The sequence below is a fragment of the Diabrotica virgifera genome, chromosome 2, assembly GCF_917563875.1.
Source record: "Diabrotica virgifera virgifera chromosome 2, PGI_DIABVI_V3a".
In the NCBI taxonomy this organism is placed as follows: domain Eukaryota; kingdom Metazoa; phylum Arthropoda; class Insecta; order Coleoptera; family Chrysomelidae; genus Diabrotica; species Diabrotica virgifera.
This window is the reverse complement of record NC_065444.1, coordinates 133,993,631-134,021,376: the sequence shown is the minus strand read 5'-3', so window position 1 is coordinate 134,021,376 and position 27,746 is coordinate 133,993,631. Positions and strand designations below refer to the sequence as shown.

The 27,746-nt window shown below is 34.4% G+C and overlaps 2 protein-coding genes across 8 annotated transcripts in view; one reads left to right on the top strand and one right to left on the bottom strand.

Moving 5' to 3' along the window:
• LOC126879629 (uncharacterized) overlaps positions 1–27,746 on the top strand; it is a 442,662-nt gene that overhangs the window by 190,053 nt on the left and 224,863 nt on the right. The window lies entirely within an intron of this gene.
• LOC114336460 (diacylglycerol kinase theta) overlaps positions 15,110–27,746 on the bottom strand; it is a 338,858-nt gene continuing 326,221 nt past the window's right edge. For 4 of the 6 annotated variants that reach the window (XM_050642805.1, XM_050642806.1, XM_050642809.1 and 1 more), the window contains one exon: positions 15,110–16,664. In XM_050642805.1, the coding sequence (XP_050498762.1) occupies positions 16,524–16,664 (141 nt within the window). In that variant the 3' untranslated portion in view covers positions 15,110–16,523. Of the gene's footprint in view, positions 16,977–27,746 lie in introns of all 6 variants that reach the window. The other 2 variants (XM_050642807.1, XM_050642810.1) reach the window with 1 other exon arrangement.

The following is a 27,746-nucleotide window of genomic DNA, read 5'->3' as shown; positions in this document are numbered from 1 at the left end:
TAATATTATGTTTGTACCTAACTGTTAGTTAATTTTGTAGTTTGTTCCTGATGAAGATGAAAAATTAATAAATACTCATCGAAATATCGAATTCAACAGAATTAAATGTAGTTTCAATCTAAGCCACAGACCGCAATTCCCGATAATTTCAACACTGTTTTATAGTGTTATAGAATATACTTGCACGGTCGATAAATACATCGGATTTCGAATCCAGTTCTATATATATATATATATATATATATATATATATATATATATATATATATATATATATATATATATATATTCGCCATGCTTTTCGGTCACGAATATCTTCCTCGTTGAGTTGTCTACTGTTATATATATATATATATATATATATATATATATATATATATATATATATATATATATATATAATAACGTAACAAATTAAAAAATGTTTGGTTACATTTTAGTAGAAGTTATTCATGCCATTGTCCTTTACAACACCTGGTAGGTTTCAAAAATTCCTGAATTACATCCTGAAATCGACCTATTTTTCATCCACAGCGTGAACTATATTGCTTTCTGAGAAATGATTTATCATTTGTTGTTATTTTCTGCCAGTTTAGTCACTTACTGTCACCGTATTTACAACGTTTACGACTTTTTTGTGAAAACTCTGCATTCACTCTAGTGAAATCTTTACAGTTAATTGCCAATTTTTACAATTTTAGTGTTTTTTGTGTGTAAAATCTATCGACACAGATGTGCTATCGGTGATACAGTGTATTGTTGGTGGTGTATATCTAGTGAATCATAATGTCTTTAGATTGTGTTAACTATGGCAAGCATTGATACAAAATGACTGCGGACAACGTGAAACTGGAAGAATTGTTGGAAGGGTCTATGTGCAGTTCAAAATGTTTACCAGCGCTATGAGGAGGCTGGTCTAACAACCAGAAGAAAGGTTCCAGACGAAACCGAATCACCACCCAAAGAGATGATCGGTTTGTGGTGTCCGCAAGTGTGCAGAATAGAAGAGCCTCTACGGTTTTCTTATGAAATCAACTTTTTGAGGTGAGAAATGATATTAGTGAATAGACAGTTATAAAAAGACTTCCAGCTGCTGGATTATCTTGCAGAAAGATGGCAACAGGCCCACCACTACAACGCCGGCATCGGATAGCAGGATTAAATTTTGCCCACACTCCCTTGCATCTGCATAATGTAAATTGGAGCATTTGGTGGTGGGCAGGAATTACTTCACAAGCACGCACAGAGTTAGTCTTCATACAAAATGGCTTCCTTACGGTTCACAGATACATTACAAAATTTTAGATGATCATGTTATACCTTTCATGACTAGTATGGGCGAACATGGCATTTCCATGAAAGATAATGATAGATCCCACACTGTCAGAGTTGTCAGAGAATATTTTGATTAATTGGGAGTTAGGCGGTTTTATCGGCCACCACTCAATTCAGACATGAATCCTATCGAACATATCTGGGATGAGTTAGGCTAAAGTATCCGAAGGCATACGCCCGATCCAAGAACTGCCCAAGAGCTACGAAAGTTGCTATTACAAGAATGGAATAACATCAACAAGAATATGATTCGCAATTTCATTGAAAGTATGCGTCGTCGCTTACAAGCTATCATTAATGCAAGATTGGGAAACACAGGCTATTGATGGACATTTTTTTCCAATTTTGTTTAATTTTAATAATTTTTTTGTCAGTTTCTTAACAATAAGTCGCACTTTGTTTTAACTGTAAACTTGTTACTTCTCCTAATGGTAGGGGACCCCAAGTGGGGATTTTTGCAGTTACTCGAGCGCGTCAGATTATTACATAGGGAGAAACCTTGTACCCTGAAAATGTACCTCTAAAATATATTGGCTCTTAATGCAGGGGAGTTCGTTAAGGGGGGCCGAAAAAAATCTATCCTTAGAAAATCTCGAAATCGTCATATTAAGATAAGGTAAGTTAAGTATATGCCAAATAGTGTATATTTAAAAAATCTGATGATTTGAGCGGGGCGTAAGGAAATGGGTGAGTCCCAAAATTTCACAAGAAAAAAGCTAATATTTCGCGAAATGAATGACAAATTGAAAAACTAAAAAATACGTGCTCAATATTTTTCAAAAATCTATCTTCTTTCTTCATCTCCGCGACGAAGGTTGCCAATCATCATTGCTATTCTCACTTTCGACACTACAGCCCGAAAGAGTTCAGTTGAGCTGCATCCAGCCATTCTCTGAGATTTCTCAGCCAGGACATGTTTCTCCTACCTATGCTGCGCCTTCCTTGAATCTTTCACTGCATAATTAATTTTAGGAGTTCATATCTGTCACCACGCCCAAGTAGCAATTTGTCGACGCGACAACGTTGTCTACAGCGTGGCAACGTTTTCTTACAACGTTGTTATTGCTTAAAAGACGACCCTATTCTGCACTGATTTGGTGGACGATTTTTGAGTTGTCTTGACGTTGCCTAGGCAACCTCCTGTTTAAGCAACATCGTTTCGTAATCGTTGCATATGACAACTGAAGCGACTATAAAAGGCGCCTGCGCGTGCAATGGTTGCTCAAGGAGTCAGACTAGTTATGTTTTTTTACCTATATTTTTAACACCTGTATGGTGAATGCGAAAACCAAAAAGTAAACTGTTTTGACATCGTATTGGGTATTTAAATTTATATAAATACATAAAGGACTTACTACCTAATGTGAAATTTATAAACGCATCTCAGATTACCGTCAAATATGGATATTTCACCTTTAAAAAACACACGCGCTCCTTTTTTTATGACATTTTTGACAAAAAATAAGCAAATTTAAAAAATAAAATTTTAATATAAAAGTCAAAATTTATGTTAAAGATGTTCTGTATAAATTTAATGTATTGATGGTGCTTTTAAAGATATCAGAAAATGCCTGCATTTTTTATATTCTGTGTTTTCATTTTCTTTACATCCCAAAAATCTCAAGTAAAACCAAAATGGCGCATTAAACAATATTACCAATATTATTAAAAAAATACCTTATTACCAACCTTAGACGGATAAGACAACTTAGAAGTCCAATCACCAACCAAACCCGGCCGCCCAGACTATCAAAACCATGTTAGAACGCACCCTCTTATTGGGTGACAGAGGTCATGTGACCAGTGTCAAAAGTGTATCATTCTCATTAACAGCGTTGCCACATTTAGTAGATTTCTACTTTTTTGGTAGATTTTTGATATTTTTTAAAAAATTCTAGTAGGCAATATTTTTTAGTAGATTTTTGGTATATTTCAACAGAATTTGATCCATTTTTTTCTAATCATGAGGAAACTATAATAAGTATTTTTGAAAAATTTAAACGCAGAATGAAAGACTGCATTATTTAGAAAAACCAAAACGTTTCTTTTGAACGAGATATTTGGAATTAAAACTCACACTAAATTTTTTCTTTTTTTCACCCCTGTAACGTATTAAAATAAACATTATAACGTAATCTTTCTTTGTCCGTTTAAATTTTTCAAAAATACTTATTAGTTTTCTACGAATTCGAAAAAATGAAAACATTGAACATTTTAACAGACGACATTTTGCGCCTATCCCCTTAATTTAGCTGTTGTCTTTATTATAAAAAATCCCAAAAATCCTTAAGTATATTTTAGTTTTTGATTTAGTAGATTTTAGCTAAAAAATGGTAATTACCAGTTGGTGGTTTGGAATAGTTAGGTTTCCAATTTTGTGGAATTCCTCTTGGGACATTTAGGACGGATGTGCATATCACTGTATTACTGTATTTACATGGCCTAAAAAGAATCTACTGATTTTGTGAAAACAAAACTACTGAAAGAGTAAAAACTGACCTGGCAACCCTGTCTACCAAAGCAGATACAAAGATTAAGGTTATCAAATCTCAAATCTACTGATAAAACAATGGAATGGAAACCAGCTATTAAAAAAACAAATAAACAGGTTGTTAAATAAATCGAAAATTTCCATCAAAATAAAATATATAATAATAAGAAAAAAATAACGTTATAAAGTAAATTCTTTTTCTCCTCTGGAAGTTGGCACAAACGTGTCACACCTCTACAACAACACAGGGTCGTGGCGTGACAGACAACTACTCAACTACATAACAGAGTCGTTGCTAAAAACTACATTTTTAAGTCGTTGCGATTGTTGAAAAAACTGAACTGTGATATGTAGTTGTCACAATGGTAATAAATTAGTTGCCCGTATAACTACAGTTTGTAACATCGTAATGTCAGTCGGGGTAGGGGACGTTGGCCGAAACAACTGAAAATGCTCTCGGGCAACGTTGTAGACAGTGCATTTATTTGTACTGACAACCAATGCGTCGAAAAATTGCTACCTGGGCGTGTTATATGACCCAAGTATTGAAGTTTTCTTATTTTGATGGAATCCAGTATCTCCCTGCTGTTCTGTATCCTCCTTAAAAATCTATCGAATGATACCAAACACGACTTTCCACGGAGAGGGGTGTGGGTAAATTTAAAATTTTAAATACAAATACACGTATTCAATATTTTTGAAAAATCTATCGAATGGCACCAAACACGACCCCCCGCGGAAGTGGGGTGGGGGGTTACTTTAAAATCTTAAATGGGAGCCCCATTTTTTATTGCAGATTCGGATTCCTTACGTAGAATAAGTAACTTTTATTCGAGACATTTTTTCGAATTATGGATAGATGGCGCTATAATCTAAAAAAACGATTTTAGGAAATGAAAAATTAAATTAAAAATGGAAAGTTTCGACTAAAATGGAAAAATTAACTTAACTTTTTTTTGGTTTTAGGACCTACCTACTCTTCACAGCCCAATAGGTCCCCATAACGCTCTCGAGTGACGGCACATTTAGCATACTTTGCTCCCCTACCATAAATAACGCTCAAAAACCAAAAAACTGCTAGTAATTTAATATTGATTATTAAAGTTAGTTTACAAAATACAGTACAAAAATGGTTTACAACTGCAAACAGAAGTTTACAACCACAAATCACGAGACATCACATTTTCAACGTGTCCTAAGTTTTTTGTCCGCCAGTGTATTTCCAATTTTTATCGGTTATTCAGGGGTGGGCAAACTGTTTTTAGTAAGGGCCACAAAATGTTTTTGGTCCATTACCGAGAGCCGCAATATTTGTTACTTTAACATGTTTTCAAATTTTTAACACTTTTTAATAATTTTGTTTAACGGGGAATGGGGGGGTCATCATCACCCAACCAATTTATGTCCACTGCGTCTCCCCAAATGTCATCGTTTTGTGAAGGGTTTGAAATCATCATTTCAAGCACCTTTTTTTTGAATTTCGTTTTAAACTATATTAGAATTGGTATTTTTAAATTGGTATTTTTGGAATGGTATTTTTAAATTAAATAAACATTCAAAAAAAATTATTGAAAATCAGCCAACGGTGGCAAATTTTTACCAACACCTAAAAAAAAAAGGATTTTGCACTAGATATTAGAACTCGTCGTTTTTTTTTTAGTTTTGACGATCTTTGAGTTTTTGATATCACTCAGAAATCAAAATATGTACCGAAATTTTTGTAAAAAACGCTGGACGGAAGGGCCGCCCGAGAACTTTATTGTACGGATCTATTATCGTTATCGTACTAGATACTGGCATTCTATAAAAATAACAAAGTTACTCGTTATTTTGATATTTTAGAAACAGTTTGTATACTTGAAAATATTTTATGGTTCTACGCATCATTAATTCCCGCATTTGAGAAAATGTTCGGGGACACACTATTGATTATTGCATAAATCAATAGAATATTAGTCATACTTTCATTTCAAATTACATTTTTCTGAGAAATTAATAGTTTACAATATTTGCATTTTACTGCATGGATTGTAATGAAATTTTGGGAGTAGCCCAAAGCCCAATCTCCTAATTCAAAGTCTATCCTATATACTATGGCACTTTTATCATGGGGGCGGTTCTCACCACTTCTCGGGGATATAACATTTTTATTTTCGAATTGCATGGAGCAAAAGTAAGAATTTTTAGAAAATTTAAAAGTGCGCTCTATAATTTGATCTTATTTTTTTCACCCGTCCAACTTTTTGAAAGTAGAAATAACACTATATTAAGAGGTATTGCAAAAGAAAAACAATGCATTTAAATTCTGGTGAATGAGGGGTTAAATGTATGTACTTCTCATTTTTCCTTAAAGTACATTAGTCATATATTTTTTTGCACCATATCTCGCTTAGTTTGAATGTAACCGACATTTAACGGTGCTCGTTTTAAAGACCTTTTCAAACACTACAAAAGCATGAGCACTTTGAGCATGCACCAAAAAACAAACTCTTTTTACCTACCACATCTCTTTTTGTATTGTAAATAGAAAATTTACGAAGGAACGAATCTCTTTGTTATTTATAATTTAAAAAAAAATTTATATAGTGTTTTTAGTTTGATGCATAGTTTTTAAGGTATTCGCAAAAAACCGTCCGAAAACGTGTCATTTTTAAATGAAAATGGCCAATTTTCAACTACGCATAACTCAAAAAGTATTGAGATCTCAAAAAAAAGTATAGATCAGTTTTTGCTTAAAAATAGGTTCTCTAGCCACTTCCATGCTTATTTTGACCAATAAATTTTCCACCCCCTTGAAGGGGTGGGAATTGCCCCAAGATAAAAGCGCCATAGTATATAGGGTAGATTTTGTTTCTTGAGCTATTCCCTACTTACTGTGAAAATATCAAGTACATCGATGTAGTAGGATGGAATTCGGAGCCAAATACCGTCATTGACTGCCCTATAATAATGCTCTGCTATGATCGCGTGACAGGGGACACACACAAGATTCTAGCAAAATTTCAATTTTCTGTAACTTTTTGAGTTTTTGAGTTACAGCAACGAGTTATATGTCATTGGAAAGATAATTTTACATTCTTTCAAAATATGTAAAAAATTAAGATTTTTTTTTCATTTCCGGTTAAACCGGAAGCCATATTGTGGGTAAAATTTATTGTGCAATAGATAACAAAGTACTATATATGTCTGCCAAATTTCAAATTTTAGTTTCTATTACAGACGTAGTTACGGGAACTCGAATATTTTTTTATAAAAAATTCATAACTCCCCTCCTATGAGGAGTTAAGAAATCTGACCAATGTTATTCAATTTACCGATAGGATATCAAAAAATAAACAAATTTCTTGGAGTCATTTTTGAGAAAATTTAGTTCAAATTTATGTCAAATTTTGACCCCTTAAATATAGGCAACCCATAACTTTTTCCGAAAAACGATAATATTCTTGTTATAGCCCCATCTTTAGGCTATATAAATGTTTTTTCAAATTAAATTTATCTTAAACAAGTTTTTAGATTGGTAGGGAAATGTATCGGGTGGGCGGTCGGCCATGCTGGCCGCCATTTTGGATTTGGAAATGTCAAATTCCGTATTTCTATTTACCTATCGATGAGCTAACTTTAAGTTAAATTTCATTCGTTTCGGTCAAAATTTGCAAAAATGGGCCCCAAATAACCCCCCTATTTCGGGCCCCCTTTGAGAGGTTTTTTTCAAAAGCTTAGTTTCTCGACAAAATTCTCTTAAACTTACTCATACCGAATTTCATCGAAATCGGTCCAGTAGTTTTTGCTGGGCGGTGGCGACATACGTACGTACATACATACTTCCGACATGTTTTTTTTATTTGCTTTTTAGACCCAGGGGGACTCAAAACGTCGAAAAAAAGTGAAATCTGAAAAAATTTTTTTGCACGATCCTATAACTTTATCTATTATACTCATACTGCGTATGTAGTACGATAAAGTAAAGAAAGGGTGAAAATCAACATATTTGTTATTGTTAAACAAAAAATAAACATAAAACAAAAAATATCTCGACGGAGTTACCTCACGAAATGTCTAAAGAAAATGAAAAATTTCAGGTAGATGGTGGATCTGTCAAGTAGCCTTTGAAAAAAGCAATTTTGAGAAAAACACGTTTAGTTTTGACAACTTTTATTTTCAATTTCTTCTGTCTGTCAAATTGTAAAGTGATGCACACCGCAATATGTTTTTCAATCGCAGAGTAATTTACAAAAGAAATGGGAACAGCTGTTGAACGTTTCTCAGTACGCTCCAGCTGCTGCAAAGCGAGTCGTAGGTTGGGATATTAGACATGTTGTATTTCTGGTAATTTTTTTACGGTCAAACCGAAATTTTCAGAGAGTGTTCTTGAAGTTAGGTACTTTCATATAAAATAATAAAAAAAACGAAAATTTCAAAATTTTCAAACCATGCCCCTTCTCCCTATTCGCGGTGTGCAAGTACTTGGAGGCGATACGAGAAACGATCGTGCGAGAATAGCGGATAAATATTGTAACTTTCTTAAATAATTCATTGTCAATTGAAATGGTCAAATTGACGTATATTTCATATCTACTGTCAATGAAGAAGAAAAATTATATATTGCTCCACAATATTGATATGATATGCAATTATTATATAAAGGTAAATGTAATTAATTGTATTTTGCTTGCATTACTGCATTTTAATAACTAATTTTATTTACTACATACAATTGTTTACGTTTTAATAACATAACCTGAATCTTATTTTTTCTTCTTATTATTTTTTTGGACTATGGCCTTGACAATTATCCAGCAACCAGGACCATATGATTGGCCAATATAATTAAAAGTGCGAATAAAAGTGCAGAGCGAAGAAACCAGGTGTCGCTTTTCCGAACTTGCACGGTCCCAATACTACATTCGCACTTATTTAAGCATGGTATTTGCAAAATGCAAAAATATTGCACAAATATTCTTCATAAATTTTAAACTTATTATAATGAGGGAAATAATTGGACTAATTCTTTCTTTTTTATATGATCAATGAATAGTTTTAGTTTCATTATAAAAGTTTTATTTTGCTTTCAAAACTTATAAATTTAGCAAATTTGTAGCAGTGTTTAATTTCTAAAAATAAAGTAATTTCCTCCCCTAATTCACACTATCTTTTATGTCTGGTTGCACCAACAGATATTAAGCTTAAGACGTACCTTAAGCTTAAACATAAATCCTTATACTGGGACCTCACTAGCGTCTAATGCTCTTAATTATCGCATTATTTGACATATTTCTAATGCAAATAATGCGATAAATACAGGTATTAGACCAGGGGTGTCAAACTCAATTTTGCAGAGGGCCATATATTAAATTCAGAATGTGTCGGCGGGCCAGATTCAAATAAAAAAAAAATGTACTGAATTATTATAACATTTTATTTAATAGTATACTTATAATATACGGTTGTTAAAAATCATATCAAAGTTATAAAAGAGGGTAATTATTTTGAGCTCGAGGATCCAGATACCTGACTTCTCTTGTTTTTGACAAGCTCATTGATGTCAGGTATCATATTCGTTGTATTTATTTTAAGAATTGATTGGAGATGTTCATTTGTAAGTCTTGTGCGATGTTTGTTCTTATTTATTTTCATGACGGAAAACATCTGCTCACATAAATAGGTGCTACCAAACATGCACAGAATGCGTGCTGCATGCTTTTTTAATTCCGGGTAGTTATCCAAACTCTTGAAATATTGTGTATAAAATGTAAGTGCGTTAACCTCTTTAAATTTTTCTTTCAAAATACTGTCCGATTGAAGATCTATCAACTCCATTTGCAAATGAACTGGTGCCTGTGAAGCTTCAAAATTGAATGGATTGTTGAAAATTGGGAATTCCATTTCATTCATTTTAATTGTGGAAGTCTTCAAAACGATTGTTGAATTCCGTGATAAGATTTTGCAGAAGTTGAGAATATTGATCCAATTTTTTTTGATCCACTGTGCCAAATGATTTTAAATGAGGGAAATGATCCAAAGTTTGATTTTTTACCTGATTTTCCCACAGCCTCAACTTTGTTTCAAAGGCTTGAATACATGAGTACATTTGAGTGACAATCAGATTTTTACCCTGTAACTTTACATTCAGATCAGTCAAGTGTTTATTCATATCTACCAAAAAGGCACAATCAACCCACCAGTCATTGTCATAATCAATTGGGTTGCCTTTTTCTAACATGAAAGCTTGAATAGGGTCACGTAATGCAAAAAATCTTTCTAAAACTACTCCTCGACTGAGCCAACGAACTTCGGTGAAATAAGGGACATCAGAAAACTTTTCGTCCAAATCTTGTAAAAACTGCCTGAACTGTCGGTGATTTAGTCCTCTGCTCCTTATAAAATTTACTATTTTAATTATAGGTTGCATGACATGGTCCATTTTTAAATGTTTGGATGCCAATGATTCCTGGTGAATTATACAGTGAAATCCCACAAAATTTCCTGATGTTTTCTGTTTTAATTTAGTTACAACGCCCGAATGTTGGCCAACCATGGCAGGAGCGCCATCCGTAGTTGTGCTGCTAAGTATATTCCAATCGAGTCCATATTCTGCCATCAAATGCTCCAATGCAGAATAAATATCATTTGCTGTTGTAGTACCTGTCAATGGAACGCACTTTAATAGTTCTTCAGTTATTTCAAAGTTACTGTTAATACCTCGTATAAAAACAGCAAGTTGAGCTGTATCAACAGTATCAGTGCTCTCATCAACAGCCAGTGAAAAGTTTGTAAATTCCTTAATTTTCTCCTTCAGTTGAAGAACCAAATTTTGAGATAAATCATTTATTCTTGAAGCAACAGTGTTTCTTGACAGCGAAATATTTTGAATTATTGACTTTTGAAATGGAAATGAAACATCGGCAACTTTCAACATACAGTCTTTAATAAAATCACCATCAGTGAAAGGTTTTGATCTCTTCGCGATTTCTAATGCAATAATAAAACTTGATTTCAGGGCATCTTCGCTCTCAGTATTAGCTTTAGTAAACATCGATTGTTGACCTTGAAGTTTAGATTTTAAAGATGACAATCTGTCCATTCTTATTTTTTCAGTGTAACAATCGAATTTTGATTTATGATTCGTATCATAGTGTCTCTTCAAGTTAAACTCCTTACAAACAGCAACTGTTTGATTGCAAATCAAACACAGTGGTTTACCTTTCCATTCTATGAAAAAATATGCATTTTCCCATTTAGACTGAAAAACTCTACGTTCACTATCAACTTTACGTTTTTGTGACATTATGCCGAAATCGTAACAAATATGGAACTCGACACAATTATGGATATCGCACACGCACGACACAAACAAATGTACAATACCTTCTCAACCACTACTTCGCAACTGACTCACGTGACACTACTACTACTACATTGTTTGATTTGCTTGTCTTGATAATGTTAAGAAGAAATGCGTACAATGTGCTTCCCCGTTTAGGATTTTGTCCTCTTCAGGGTTTGAGGTGAATGTTTAGTGTTGGCAGCAAAAGCAAACAGTCCGAAAAACACACTGGGGCAAGCGCCGTGTCCTGGTGTTCTTGGATTCTGGGTTATGCCGGACGGTGGTGTCCAGAAGGCTAAGAAGTCAACAGAGAAGAAAGTTTGATGGATTGTTGTTGGTTCCATAGACATTTACGTGTACTGTCCGTGCTTTGCTCTCGACCAATCTCCCTAGAAACCATTGTACAACGACAGGCGAACCTGCGTCCCTCGTCGGCGGTCAGGAGATGGCTTTGAGTTCAGCGTGGACAGTGTGCGTTCGAGTGGAGAAAATAGTTGCGGCTATTTTCTTGGGACGAACAGGTATAATTGTGCAATGAAGTTGGGAAACCGCAAAAAACCAACTTCTCCCTGTTCGGGGTAGGGAAGAGGAAATGTTAGAGGTGGGTACGGTAGGCTAGCGGGGTAGCCTCAAGGATGTTTTCGTACTCCACCGGGAGTTCGTCAATGCATGTTTGCATTAGAGCGGACGGTACATGAATCTTTTTGCGTTTGGGCTTTCGGTGGAGTACGTGGCCGGAAGATGAACAGGAACATTTGAGAGATTCTTGTGTGTCGGAAGGGGGGCCGTTGATTACTTTGATTGTGAAGTTCCTGTTCAGAGAGTTTATTCTCTCGGTGATTTTGGGGGTGTTCGAGATGTTATGGATTTCGTTTGAGGGATATCGCCAGTGCTCATAGTTACATCTACGCAAGACTCTACGTTCTGTCCTCAACAACCTCTCTTGTTTTTGTCTTGAGCAAAGAGAGTAGATATATGATTTGTACTCCATGACGGGTCGAATAAAGGTCTTGTAAGTGTGAATGAGAGTCTTCTTGTGTGTCTTGCCAATTTTTCCAGAGAGAGCGTTGAGAAGTCTGGCCCTGTTCCTTACCCTATCTAAAGTTGCCTTTAGATCTGCGTCCCAGTTGAGAGTCCTGGTAAACAGTACTCCCAAATAGTTCACAGTCGGGCTAACAACAAGCCTTTCTCCCAGCAGACTCCGAGGATATTGGTCGTCTTCATTGCGAATGATTCTATTTGACACAGAAGGGGCGCGAAACACAATTGTTGTTGTTTTGTTCGCGTTCAGCGTGACTCTCCACTTACAACACCATTCGCCGACGCCGTCCAACAGAGCCTGGGCTCTTCTGAAGAGGAGTCTTGGGTTGTATCGAGAGGTAGTTGAGAGCAGAGTCGTGTCGTCAGCATAGAGAAACAGCCGAGTACCTGGGATATTTTGGTTAGTGATGTCGCTGTTGTAGATGATGTACAACAGCGGCGCTAGGACTGAACCCTGGGGAACTCCAGCTTGTGGAGTGAAGGGGGTGGACTTTTGATCGCCTATTTTAACTCTGACAGTACGGTTGTGGAGGTAGGAGTGTACAATTTTGGTAAATTGCAATGGTAGCCCGATGTCCAGAAGTTTCCGAACAAGCCCGTCGTGCCAGACCTGGTCGAAAGCCTTCTGCACATCCAGAAATGTGGCTATGGCGAATGAACCATCGTTGATGGTTTGAGTAACTTTGGTAGTGAAATCTATTAATGCATGTTTAGTAGATTTACCTGACTGGAATCCATATTGGAATTTTGGTATGATATTGTGGTTTTCGAGAAAGTTATTGAGCCTCTCTTTTAGGATTAGCTCAAGAACTTTACCCAGAGTATTGATTAATGAAATTGGTCTATAGGATTCCACGTCGGTTGGGGGTTTGCCTTTTTTCAAAAGCATGATGGTGTTGGCCACTTTCCAAGGAGTAGGAAAGTGGCTGTTTTTGAGACATGCATTGAATATTTTAGTTAGAAGAGGAATGATACTCTCTGGAAGTTTTTTGAGGCACCTTCGGTTGATGCCATCAGGTCCGGGAGCGCTGTTTTTGCCGATTTGGCAAAAGCTCTCCGTTTCCCTGTCGGTGAGGGGGTCCATGATAGGATCATAGACTGGAATGTAGTGGTTGAGAGTAACATTTACTATGTATTCTGTGTTGAATTTAAATATGCGATCAAAGTTCGGGTTATCTGGCGTTTGAAAATTGTTTTGAAGCGAATTTCTGAATGCTTCGGCTTTCCCTTCTGGGGAATTGACTATGTGATTGTTGACCAACAGATGGGATGGTTGAGATAGTTTTTGTTTTGTTAGGACTTTGAATTTTTGCCAGAATTTACCTCCGTCTCTGTAGTCCAGTTTTGAGGTAGCATCTTCCCACCGGCGAGCCGTTAGGACAGATATCTCCCTCTTTATCCTGGCACAGATCCGGTTGTACTCTGTTTTGATTAGTGGGTTTCTGTTGGCCTTGTATTGACGTAGAAGACGTCGTTTTTGTTGGATTTTGGCAATGATGTATTGTGGAAGTGCCGGTGATGTATAGGTTATTTGTTTGAGTGGAATTGCGTGCGTGATCGCCTCAGTGATGAGGTTCTCGATATCGGTTGCACTGGTGTCGATACTATCGTTGCACGTGACACGTCGACGCACTTCTTTTATATCGATAAGGAAGGTTCTAGTCTAGACCACAGCATAATAAACGAACAGCAAGGACACTCTCTGATGCCGCCTTTGAAGTTGAAAAGTACAGAGTCGCCATTTTAAGCGTAGTACATATCAGTGGTGTTGTGATGACTGTGATGTGTTCGTTAAGTTAAGTTCGCAGTGTTGCCGATGCCACTATATATGAAATTATATTAAGCCACTGCTAAAATGATCGGATTTTGCCAAATTATGTTAAAATTTTTAATCTTGGTAGTTTCTAAGGATAATAAAAATACATTAAGAAAAAATTTATTTTATTCAAGCAATCGAGTGAAGTCTAAAAGCTCTAAAAAACATGATTCTTCTTTCTGTGACACATTGCGATCGCGGGCCGTATCTTTGACATGACTGTATTAGACGCTGGTGTGGCCCTAGCAGTATGTTATAAGCTGAAGCTTAAGATCTGTTAGTGCAACCAGGCATTAAGAACCTTTTCTAAACTTAACTATCGAATATGATTGTCGATTGTGGTATAAGACATCAGTATGCTCTGTTTATAAATCTTCCAAAAATGCTTTGAATGCACGATAATTTAATCCTATTGAACGAATGAAATTAACAATATGTATTAGTAGTTAGTGACGTTTTCTATTTGGAAAACATTTTTGCTAATACCTGCTGATGGATTATGCAGTGAAGAATAATACATTATGATCTGGAAACTGTTGAACGTAATCTTTAAGTTTTCTCAACATTACAATAATTGCTCCTCTTAAATTTGGTGATCCGTCAGTTGTTACACTTGTGGTTACGGGTTAATTTAAAATTGTCCACACAGTTCCTGACTACATCGAAAATATCACTTCCATTTGTTGAAATTTCATGGATTTCGTTGAGGGAGCCGATAAATCTCTGTGCAAAAACCCAAATAATTGCCTACGTTGCCTAAACCAATGCGGTCCGCGGGCTGCACTTTGCCCACCCCCTGGATTATATGGAACCAATGTCGATAATCATTGTGGTAGTTGTCTAATCGTATAGACTTCTTCTCTTCTTTACATGCCATCTCCGCGGCGGATGTTGGCAATCATCAAGGCTATTCTGATCTTAGATGCTGCTGCTCTGAATAGTTCTATTGTTGTAAATCCGTATCATTTCCTCAAGTTACGCAACCATGAGATTCTTCTTCTTCCTACACTTCTTTTGACCTGGATTTTACCTTGTATAATTAATTCAAATATAATCGTAGAGACAGATTATTTTAAATTTTATGGAAAGAAAAATACGCAAATTGTAGTATTTCTATATTTCACAATTTTTCATATATCTATTTTAATCACATATACATATATATATTTCATATACAGAGAAACATTTTAACAGTCTACGTAAATCATAAGTACTTAGTATGATTATCGAGATCAATGTCTTAATAAACACACGGAGTAGGTAGATTATCAAATTGTTTCTAATTAATGAAACACAAAAGTGACTGTTTTGGCGATCATCTAAAATACATACCTGGGAAATATAATTACAAACAATAGAGCACATCAATTAAAGTAATATATCAGCTAAAATTAGGGTTTCAAACGGTTGTCATAAATCTACCTGAAGTACTTTCTCCATAGAATAAGCCCCAGACAGCATCAATGAAGAATTGAGCCCTATGTACTTAGGTAGGTTAATAACAGCGTTCACTGTCACCTTCTGGCAAGTGAGAATAAACACTTCCGGCATTCATAAGTGTATTCTATCAATTCGCCTTTTTGACAAACCTTTAGGTTTATATACAAACTTAGTAGTAAAGGTTTCTTATAAAGACAGAGTATCAGGAATACTTGTTCAACAACATACCTGCCACAACTAGTGGCTACAAACTTTTGGAAAGGGATGACTAAGATTGCATAGCCTACTCTTGATCATCAAACTCTGAAACACATCTAACAGTACCGATACTGAAAACCATAGCCTACTATAAACTCAATCCTATCCCTACACAAATAAGTAGCAGTTCAAATTTGTCTGTAATACACCACTTTCATTTCACTTAAAATAAACAATATGTCAACATTATTCTGATAGTTGTCTTTCAGAGAGATTGATAATCGGAATTTTATAGCGAGCAGATGTTTGCTCCACTCCTTATAAGATGTTTTATAGGTTTATTAAAGGATCTTTGCCACATCTAGGTACATACATATCCATGTACCTTTTTAAATATATATCTTTAGGTAGGGTGAACTGATCAATACAACAATAAATATCCTCCTAGGCTCATTGTTGTCCGCTAAATTTTTGCTATATAGAGATTTTTATTTCTTAACTCTCGATTATAGCAGAAACCGTAGGTATAACACATATGCAGATTTTATTAAAATAAAAACTTCGTTCGAGCCATTTTTTAAACAATAATATTAGCAGGATTAATTGATTGTCATTTTGATAAGAACACCCTTAAATAAATATTGAGACTATCAACTAGTACATTACTTGTACTTAAAACAAATGCTTTAGAATTAAACAAACTAAATATGGCGAATGCCGTTTTTTCACCAGTATTTTGGTAAAAATACCATACTCTAACGTAATAACTATTACTTTTTACTGTTTTAAAAATACATTTACCAGAGTCGCAATTAAAAAAATAATACATCCGTAAAAAGGAAGAAAGTCTAAAACACAATTAATAAATGAAAGTTAAACTAAAAATTGGTGTTTGGATCCGTGGGAGATTCCCCATCATTGGAAGGTAAGGGCGCCAGTTGAACTCCGGGAGATACCAACATTGTAGGTTCCGTGTTACGTCGTTTCATTTTACCCTTCATCTTCTTCAACATGGTGGCCTGAGGGGGGAAGGTACACAAACGTATACTTGTTACAAATAATTGAATATATTCTCTACTTTAAGTAAGTTATAAAAGCAACTTTACGATTACCTAAAAAAACCAAGCAAAATACTCATGCCTATATGATAAAAGAGAAATGAAAAAGTCTTATAAAAATGAAAAAAAGTTTTGTGAGAAAATGTTGTGTCTTATGAAACGAGTTGATATTTGGAATTATTCGTCTGTGCTCTTTCCCCCCTCCCCATTGGCCGGTAGTATGTTTGGTTCGGTAGGACGACGCTTGAACTTATTTTTCTTCAGCATTGTTGCCTGAATAAATAAGTAAAAAGGTATTAGATTATGCGAAGCTGTGTTTAATAGTAAAGTTACTAGCTTTAGTAGTGTAAAAAATAAGATCCAATACGATTTTAAAGATACGAACAAATCACAATAAAATTGAAAATGTCTCTTAATAGTACCTACATAATTTAAATTTTTTGTCATTTTTCGTAATGAAAAATATTAAGAGGAAACAGTAGCGATCAACAGGTAGCAGCAAACGCGTTCCAAGATTGCGGCTCTAATTTTGAATATTTTGTCGAGATATTTGGCACACATATTCGTAATATAATAAAGAATGGCGGTACAGAGCCCAATTTCAGAAATATGTTAGTATGTGGAAATTACTCTATAACTAAATAAAATATTGAAAAAAGGAGCCTGTTCCGCCATTAAGAAAGACAAAAAATACACTTTCTTCAAATAAACTTTTTTATCCCATGCCTAGATTTTGTGTAATCTTGGAACTACTAAAAATCGATTTTTTATAACAAGAAATCGAACGTCACTGACTTGGCAACATTTTTCTACTATGTGTATAAAAATTATTGTTTTTGATAGTTTAAACGTCACTGTCAGTGTCGAATTACCGACGCAATGTTGTCTTACTTTTGAAAGTTCGCAGAACTTTCGCAATATTGGACCGCGTTTGTTGCCACTTGTTGATCGCTACTGTATCACCTTAAGAAATTTTTCTATAATATAGTTATAGTCTATTCGCTCAGTTTCGGAATATTGTGACATTGATTCATTATCGGAAACAAACAACACAAAGATTCCTACCTCTCTTAGGTCAAATACACTTACTGTTGCAAACTTCTTTCATTGAAAAAAGAAGAGTAGATAATGAATTATGCTCATTCATTTTCATTAAAAGTTTCCATTTATCAATACTAATATATAAATGACTATAAAATTTAAAAAAATAACTTTTGTTTTAACTGATATAGTTGCATTTTGTTAGTACTGCATTTGAATGTTTTGGTTTAAATATTCGCTATGAGCACGTAGACTTTGTTGCATAGTAATTTCCAGCCACTGTAAGTCAATCGAAATTTAATTAATGTAGCAAAAAATAATTACTAAACTTACTGGGATCAAGGACATGAGTGTATCCAGTAAGGAATGTACAAAATCCTAATACTTCTTAATCCACAATGACAGAAATGATTTTGCATTATTTTGTATACGAATTTTCATATTATCTCGTGTTGTGGATTCGTCGTTGTTTACTATATTCTTGATACACCTCCAAAAGAATAGCCAGTGTTAGCCCAGTAAATGACCGTTTTGGAGTGTAATTTTCAGGGGCAACTCCGAATTGCATGAAAATTTGGATTTAGGTTCTACTTACAATCTTCACTTTAAAGTTGAATTTGTGCCGTTGGTTGCTTTTACTTAGGGGGCGACAGTCACCCCTTCTCGGGGGTGAAAAAACGCGTGTTTAAAATAAGCCCGGAAATGGATAAATTTACTGATTATAAGCAACTTTCATTCTATAGAGGTTTTTATGTAAGTTAATATTTTTCGACTTATTTGCGATTGAAAATGTTTATTTTTCGACAAAAAAAACTAGGTTTCCAGATGGTTTTCCGCAAAAAACTCAAAAAGTAAACACTTTATCAAAAACATATTTTTAGCAAAAGTGTTGCTTATAATAAAACGAAAAAATGGTGTATCAGTAGAGTCTATAAACCGAGTAAAAGCAAAGTTGTAGCTCGTGAAAAATACGTTCTTATTCGTCATTTCAAATTAAATACTTCGACGTGCAATCACTGAAAAATTAAGCAATTTTCGAAAAAAAACTTATTAACAGTAGTTAATACTGTGTAATCTTAAACACTTCACAAAAAAGCTTCATTTTTATTTTTTACAAAAGTTTCTAGCATCAAAAATAAACGAGTAAGGCTGAAAAAAAAAATTGGCTCCTTTCTTTTGGCAAAAAAAAAATCGTTAAAATCTCCCTCTATTTACACCCTAAATAAAATTAATCGTTACCGCTTTACCATTTACTTTCAATGTATCTGTTTTGTGTTTTGTTTATATGATCTGTAAGTTTGACCGGTTTAAAGTGCTAATTTTTCAAAAAATTTGGTTTTACAGTAAAAAAAATTTTCTAAAAATTTTGGAAAAATTTCCTTTTTTCAAAATAAAAGTATTAGTTATACGAAAAATTTTAAAGAGTAAAAAAATGTAGATTTTGCTGTTATAAATATGCTAGTTTGATTTGTTTTTCTGTAAAACAGAAATTGGTTCAGATATGGGTGTTCAAAGTTTGAATACGTTCAAGTCCTTTTAACTATAAACCTTTCAACAATAAGCACTTTAAACGGGTAGAACTGACAGATCATATAAAAAATAGATAAGTAAAGTAAATTGTTTGTAAAGCGGTAACGATTAATTTCATTTGGGGAGCCAAACACGGGGAGATTTTCATGGATTTTATTGAGCAAAAAAAGAGAGCTAACTTTATTTTGAGCGTAACTCGCTTATTTTTCATGCTAGAAACTATTATAAACAATTAAAATAAAGCCTTTTTCAAATACTTTAAAAAGGTTAAATGGAGTTTTTCCGAAAAGTGCTTAATTTTTTGGTTATTTCACGATTTTCGATTTGGAATTGGACGAATAAAAACGTATTTTGCATAAGCTACAAATTTGCTTTTGCCGGATCTATAGACTTCACGAATACACAACTCTTTTCGATATTTTTAAGCTACATTTTTACTAAAAATATTTTTTTCGATAAAATCTTTACTTTTTGAGTTATTTGCGAAAAACCGTCTGAAAACGTAGTTTTTTTGTCGAACAATAAACATTTTCAATCACAACTAACTCAAAAAGTATTGACTAACATAAAAAACTCTATAGAACGAAAGTTGCTTATAATCAGTCAATTTATCCATTTCCGGGCTTATCTTGAACGTATGTTTTTTCAGCCCCGAGAAGGGGTGACTGTCACCCCTTAAGTGAAAGCAGCCAACGGCACAAATTCAACTTTGAAGTGGATGGTAAGTAGAACCTTAATCCAAATTTTCATGCAATTCGGAGTTGCCCCTGAAAATTACACGGTATCGCCGTATTTTCTGTTCATTTACTAGTTAGTACTAGATATTTTGAAGGCCATTCCACAGTACCACCGTCTCCAATACAAGTGTCGCTGTAGTTATTATTTAGCATAGGCCTAACATTTATTGTACGATGCCGAACATTTATAGACACTAGTTCACTGTCTCTAATTCATTTTCATTTTTGCTAAAATCTTTTTTGGTAGACATTGTTTTTAAATATTAATTGCACATTGCTCAAAAGAATGAAGCGGTTTAAAAGTTTTTCGGGGGCTTTTTTCTGTAGGATGTCTTCTGTGCAGATATCTCTCATTGGGTATACACTTTTAAAGCTAATGAGCAGTTTCTAAGGTATTCGCCCAATACAAATATCAGGCCCACGAAAGTTTTTAGTTGAAAAATTCATATTTATAATATAAAAATTTGTTACAAAAAATGCAACTACAACAATATTAGCAGGTTTTGTGGCAGAAGTAGATATTATTTATTTTAACTAATATTTTGAGAAATGTATTTAACGTTTTTTGTTTCAAAGCCAACTTGATACTTTCTTTTATGTATGTTTCTAAAACCAGATTATAATTACTATTTTTGCGAAAAAATAGTTTTGCAAAAAACAAAATCTCTAGTTCTTTTTTAAATATCTACAAAACGAAACATGCTAGGTATGTACAATTGTACAACCTTATATCAAAAGAATGGTTGTAATGTTTCCTATAAAATAAAACACCAATATAAAGGATGTTCTATTAAAAACGGATAGATGGCAAAAATATTAAATTTTTAAAAATGACACTATACTTAGAAACTTAATAGTCCATTAAATATTACCATTCCTCAATAAAAGTGTAAATATTTCGAAAATTATTAAATCTAGACCTATAAAACCTTATACAAACTCTTTATATTTAAAAAAATATTCAAAAATAATTTAATATATAGAGTGTTTCATTTAAAAAAACACAACTTTAATTCGTTAAAACAAATCTTCTTTAGAATATTCTTTTGTTTAATTTCAAATTTTCAAAACTTTTTCGATCCAGTAGGGCCATCATCAGTGAAATATCCTGTTAGTAGTTAAAGGTTATTAAAACTTTTAAATTACATAATAATGTTATTAACTATTAAAATTTAGATGACAGGAGTTCGATGTTAATTCACTTTAAGGTAACATACATGTTCATGTTCAAAAAATGGACAGTTCGTCCGAGAATTGATACAAACCAACTTTCGGAAAATCCGAAAAAAAAATTAAAAGGGATGATGGTCCGACTGGATCGAAAACGTTCTGAAGATTTGTAATCCATTTGGATAAATTTTAAATTTTTTAATAAAATAGTATACACCATCATATATACACAGCGGCAAAATTAACGGAACACCTTAAAAATGGGACAGGTTAGATGTCTCGAATTTCCTAAACCTGATGTCCGATTGAGTGATTTTTTAGTATGTTATAACCTTATAATTTAAAAAATATCGATGTAATGATATTGTTGCTAGACAGATAAGTGTCATTTTATACCGGGTTAACATTCATACTATGTTTTTTCTTTAAAGTTCGGAACACCCTGTGGAATATTATAGAATATACATGTAGGATTGTAAATAGTTTACCTTATATTTTAAATTTCCCTGTATATCATTTTTCCTTGATTATTAGTAGAAATACGAAACGAACGGCCGTCCCTTAGGGTAGCTGTGTGGGCGTATCTAATCGTTGTGTTTATTTTCGATCGTTAAAGATCAACAAGTAGCGAAGTAGCTAGCTTGACTAATTTTTGTAGTTTTGGGTTATTGGAAGATGTCGGTATATGCTTTGAACCAATTTTAATTGGGGTGTTTCACAGGAAAAAGGAGATTAGCCTAAGAGGGTTTGTTTTAGCGTAGGGAAAGAGAACGAATACATTCAGTCGATTTTACCATCATAAACGCGACGGACGTGCTCTTAGGGTTAATAAGACGTAAAAAGACGAATTAAGACGGGTATTATATTGATTAGACGCAAATTATCTATAAATACATTTCTTTTTTGTAAGAATAAGAACACGTAAGATTTTAGTCGCAATTATACAACACTTTTACATTTCGTCAATTTAATAGTATCAATAATTTAGTCATCTATTTTATTAATTAAAACTGTTAAACATCAAACGGACTTTTATTACGATTGTCTTTAAAGAAAACCTACATTTTGGGGGCTCAATCGCGGATCTAAGAAAGACAATTTCGTCGTAAAGTTCGCGAAATACCGTAAAGTGACGTGTAATTAAAAAATCGGCTCAGGTGACGTGACGTAATTTTTGGAAACTGTTTATGACTGTTCGGGAAACGTGGAAACTGTTGGTGATTTTCGGACTTTTTTAAACTATTGGTGACTTCCGGACTTTGTGAACTGTTGGTGAATGGTTGTGTTGGTGGAGTATCAGGCTAGTACAGTGTAGACGACGCTGTTAGGCAAATACGACGGCTGTTTGGGCAGTGACGACGAGACGCAATCATAGCAAGCAGTATTACCAATGATAAATCAGGTTTGTTTGTTCCAATATTTTAAAAGTAGTCAAGACACTTTGGTCTTGTGTCTGGAAATTAGAAATCTGACCAAAGATTATTTTTTTCGATTTCGAGGAGCTGTGAACTGGAACTTTGACGATAAACAGTGAATGTTGCGAAAGAACTAACATAAATTATTTAACGATTAACTTTTTTTTGTTTTTCATTGTTTTTTTTTGTTCATTTATTTTTAACACATCATAACTTTGTTTCTATTTGTAGTAAATATTGATCATTTTGAGGTAAAAGCGACTACAATTCTACAGTTCATATTAATACAATTTGCATACGGGAAAAATAATCTAACTTTTTACTTAAAATATCTTTTTATTTTTTGTTTTTTTTTTATTATAGATATACCTGTTTAAAATGCAGTCTAAACAAACTCTTAACGATTTTCCAAGAATTAGTTTAAACCTTAGAAATTCGGCATTAAGTGCTGTTAAGGCCTTGCATGTTGTTCCATACGGTGATAAAGGGTTGCCGCGACAAACAAGGAAGAACTTGCGGAATTTCACAAATTTTGCGTGGGATAAAGAATCCGAGGAATATTCCACAAAAATAGACGACGTGAAAACAAACTAAGTATGCCGGACTTAGTAGCAGTTTGCCATGTTTTCAATCTGAACTACGCTGGTTCAGAGGACGACATGATTGAACGTATTTGTTCATTTTTGAACGACTTCAATCTTGAAGACGAGACTGACGATGAAGACGAAGACGCTAGCGACGATGACGGTGATAAAGACGTTTATCACAAGGAAAACGGTAAAGACGTTACCGAAGACGATGGCAATAATGAGGATAACGACGCTAATAGTGATAAAGACGCTTATCACGAAGACGAAGAAGAAGGTAAAGACGTTACCGAAGACGATGGCGATAATGAGGATGACGACGTTAATAGTGATAAAGACGCTTATCACGAAGACGAAGAAGAAGGTAAAGACGTTACCGACGACGATAGTAATCATGATGACAATAGGGAAGATAAAAGAACGACGGATTTATTTACGAGGAATAGATCAAAATCAAACAAAATGACGACAGGCAGACTGAATGATTCATTTGCCTTAACTTTTAGAGACGTAGAGGACAGTATAAGCAAGATCGCTGATTTTGAAGAAATTTCCAATCTGATGGGATGGAATGATTTGCAAATGCTAATTTTTGCTAAACGATGTCTAAAAGAAATCAGTAGCGGAGGAAACATCGAAAATGAAGTCATAATGCAATATATAATTGAGGGAATTATGGAAGACCCGGCTAATAAAGTAATACTTTATGGTGCCAAAAATTTCAATGACTTTAAAGAGAAGATTAAACTGTACGAATTTATTAAAACAGACGACGCAAAAATCAGTTAAAACAGAGACGCATAAAAAGACGTGGATGAACGAGGAAGTAAGACGAGATGAAAGAAGAGCGCCTCAAAGTAGGAATAAAAAGGAAGAAAAATGTTTCAATTGTGGAATTCAGGGACATAGATCGACGGATTGTCCGGACAAAGCCAAGGGAGTGAAATGTTTTCGATGCCTTCAGTTTGGACACAAGTCTTTTCGATCCAATGAGAAAGAAGAAGAACCATCAACTTCTGGACATGTAAATGTTATTAACTTGGGGTATAAAAACTCGGTAATATTGAAGGTTGGAAAATTATCACTACGTGCATTATTGGATACAGGAAGTGACATCAGTTCAGTACGAGAGGATATTTTTGAAAAATATTTTGATGAAGTGATTCTTTCACAAAACATATTAGATTTAAGTGGATTAGGAGGTACGAGAGTTAAAACTTTAGCTCATTTAATAAAATGATAGAAATTCAAGGAGAGGATTTTAATATTTTGTTTCATGTTATTCCGAGAGCAGCACTAGACGTGGAAATTATTATCGGAAACAATATATTGAGACAAGCGGAAGTTACAGTAACCGAAGACGGAATAATTTTATCTAAAAAAAGAGTAGATACTTTTATAAGGAGGATTACAATAATTAGCGAGACGACAGTCAATAATGATTTTCAGCTGAACCATACAGAAGATAAAAAAATAAAGACGGATATAGAGGAAGTAGTCAAAAGTTACGAACCTGACAAGACAAAGACGACGGAAGCATACGAGGACTTCTTTATAAAAAAACAATATTTTGTTTAAATACGAAGACGGCAAGGAAGTGTTAGTCATTCCGAAAAGAATGCAAATAGAAGTAATTAGAAACTTACACGAGGTAGGACATTTTGCTGTAACAAAAACACAAGATTTGATTCGAAGAGGATGTTACATTCCAAATCTTAGAGAAAGAATCGAGCACTGCATAGGGAATTGCGTTAAATGTATACTTAGAAGCAAAAAAGAAGTTACAGAATGCATGAAGAGACATCAAAAGGAATTCGGAAATCCGCTCCGTATAATATCTGACAGAGGTACCGTATTTACGGCGAAGGAATTCGAAGACTATTGTGAACAAAGAAGCATAAATTCGACGCCGTTTGAAGTACTGTTAGGAACGAAGATGAAGAATAAAGAAGATCTGAGGATGAAGAAGATCATAGAACAGGAGATAATTAAACAATTTGATGAAGATAGAGAAATGCTGAGAAATGAGAGTCGACGTCAGTTAGTCAAAATTCAAGAGGAAAATAGACGCAGATATGATCTACGAAGAAAAAGGCCGAGGATGTATAAAAAGGAGAACTTAGTGGCAATCAAGAGAACACAGTTTGGTGGAGGACTCAAACTGCTAAAGAAATATTTTGGACCGTACGTGGTAGTACAAGTGAATCCAAATGACAGGTACGAGGTAAAGAAATCTGGATACCATGATGGACCTCAGAGCACGTCAACGTATGCAGAGTACATGAAGTCGCGGATAGGTAACTAAACGGAATTCGGGTCGAATTCGAACAGGATGGCCGAATGTAGGATTGTAAATAGTTTACCTTATATTTTAAATTTCCCTGTATATCATTTTTCCTTGATTATTAGTAGAAATACGAAACGAACGGCCGTCCCTTAGGGCAGCTGTGTGGGCGTATCTAATCGTTGTGTTTATTTTCGATCGTTAAAGATCAACCAGTAGCGAAGTAGCTAGCTTGACTAATGTTTGTAGTTTTGGGTTATTGGAAGATGTCGGTATATGCTTTGAACCAATTTTAATTGGGTTGTTTCACAGGAAAAAGGAGATTAGCCTAAGAGGGTTTGTTTTAGCGTAGGGAAAGAGAACGAATACATTCAGTCGATTTTACCATCATAAACGCGACGGACGTGCTCTTAGGGTTAATAAGACGTAAAAAGACGAATTAAGACGGGTATTATATTGATTAGACGCAAATTATCTATAAATACATTTCTTTTTTGTGAGAATAAGAACACGTAAGATTTTAGTCGCAATTACACAACACTTTTACATTTTGTCAATTTAATAGTATCAATAATTTAGTCATCTATTTTATTAATTAAAACTGTTTAACATCAAACGGACTTTTATTACGATTGTCTTTAAAGAAAACCTACATACATATAAAATATTAAATATAGGCTTTTTTATCATTGTGTTTTTTAACTCATTCGCGTCTGTTCGATAATAAAAGAGATATATACATAGGGTACCTACTTTTATATTACAAATGAGGTATGCTATTTGCTCTTTATCAAGGTCATTCCAAATCTCGAGAGCTACTGTTTCTACCTCTTTTAAGGTTCTAGGAGGTGGCAAACTCTGTCGCAGTCTTCTGCCAATTATGTCACACAAATGTTCGATCGGGTTAAGATCTGGACAATGCTATGAAAAATTCAAAGAACGAAGATTTACCTGTTGTAAATATTTGATTACAGTTTGTGAACGTGAAGTCTTGCATTATCGTGCATTAGCAAAAAATTGTTACTAATTTAAGAAGCCGATAGCATGATAGCTAAGTCCTTCGCTATGTAAGATCACTACTTGAACACACTCATCGCGGTTTAAGTTCCGTGGCGCGTTTCATTTCCACCGAACACCAAAAAATACGGACTTTGAAACTTTAAATATTAAATCTACTAATTTTCACAATAGGCGAAGCAATAAAGCACTAAAATCGGCCTTACCTCTGGAAAAAAAACGACAAGACGGATCTTCATAATTCTTTTTGTATTCGATTCGTGAATGCGCCAGGAAACTTTGTTACCCATAGCCATGATGAAAACTGCATTTGTGCATACAAATATACATTCTTGACGTGCATCTCAAACAGACAATAAAAAAAATCAGAACTCGTCAATTATCGGCGGAAATGAGTTCAATTTTGTTACTCGAAGGTTTTTGGGGTCGCTGAAAACGAATATGACGTTGGAAGTTACTTGGGTAGATACCCAGGGTACCTATTGTTTACCTCGTCTTCCGGAGTTTTCGGCAAATTCATTAAAAAATTAGTTAAAAATCGTTACTCGGGGGCTTTTGGGGTCGCTGAAATGAATATGACGTCGGAAATGATCTCCGGTGTACCTGGTGCCTAGGGTACCCACTGTTTACCTCGTCTTCTGGAGTTTTTGTCAAATTCAATAAAAAATTAGTCAAAAATCATTTCTCGGGGGTTGTTGGAGTCGCTGACGACGAATATGACATCGGGAGTGATTTCCGGAGTACCTGGTGCCCAGGGTACCTACTGTTTACCTCGTCTTCTGGAGTTTTCGGGAAATTTATTCACTTACGACGTCATATTCGTTTTCAGCGACCACCAAAAACCCCCGAGTAACAAAATTGAACTCATTTCTGCCGATAATTGACGAGTTCTGAATTTTTTTTATTGTCTGTTTGAGATGCACTTTAAGAATGCATTTTTTGTATGCACAAATGCAGTTTTTCAATATTATCTCATGGTTTTGGGTCACAACGTTTCCTGACGAATTCACGAATCAAATGCAAAAAGAATTATTAAGATCCGTCTTGTCGTTTTTTTTTCGGACGTTCAGTGGTTTATTGCTTCGACTACAACAAACGAAACACTTTTTGACTGTTAACAATTTGGCATCTATGTATTAAATTCGTAATTGCTCATAGCCTACTCTAGGCTTGGCTATTAAACTAAGCAGAAAATGAAGATTTATTGATGAAAAACATGGCTAGTTGTTAATGTACTTATCTTGTTTATTATCCAACCTAAG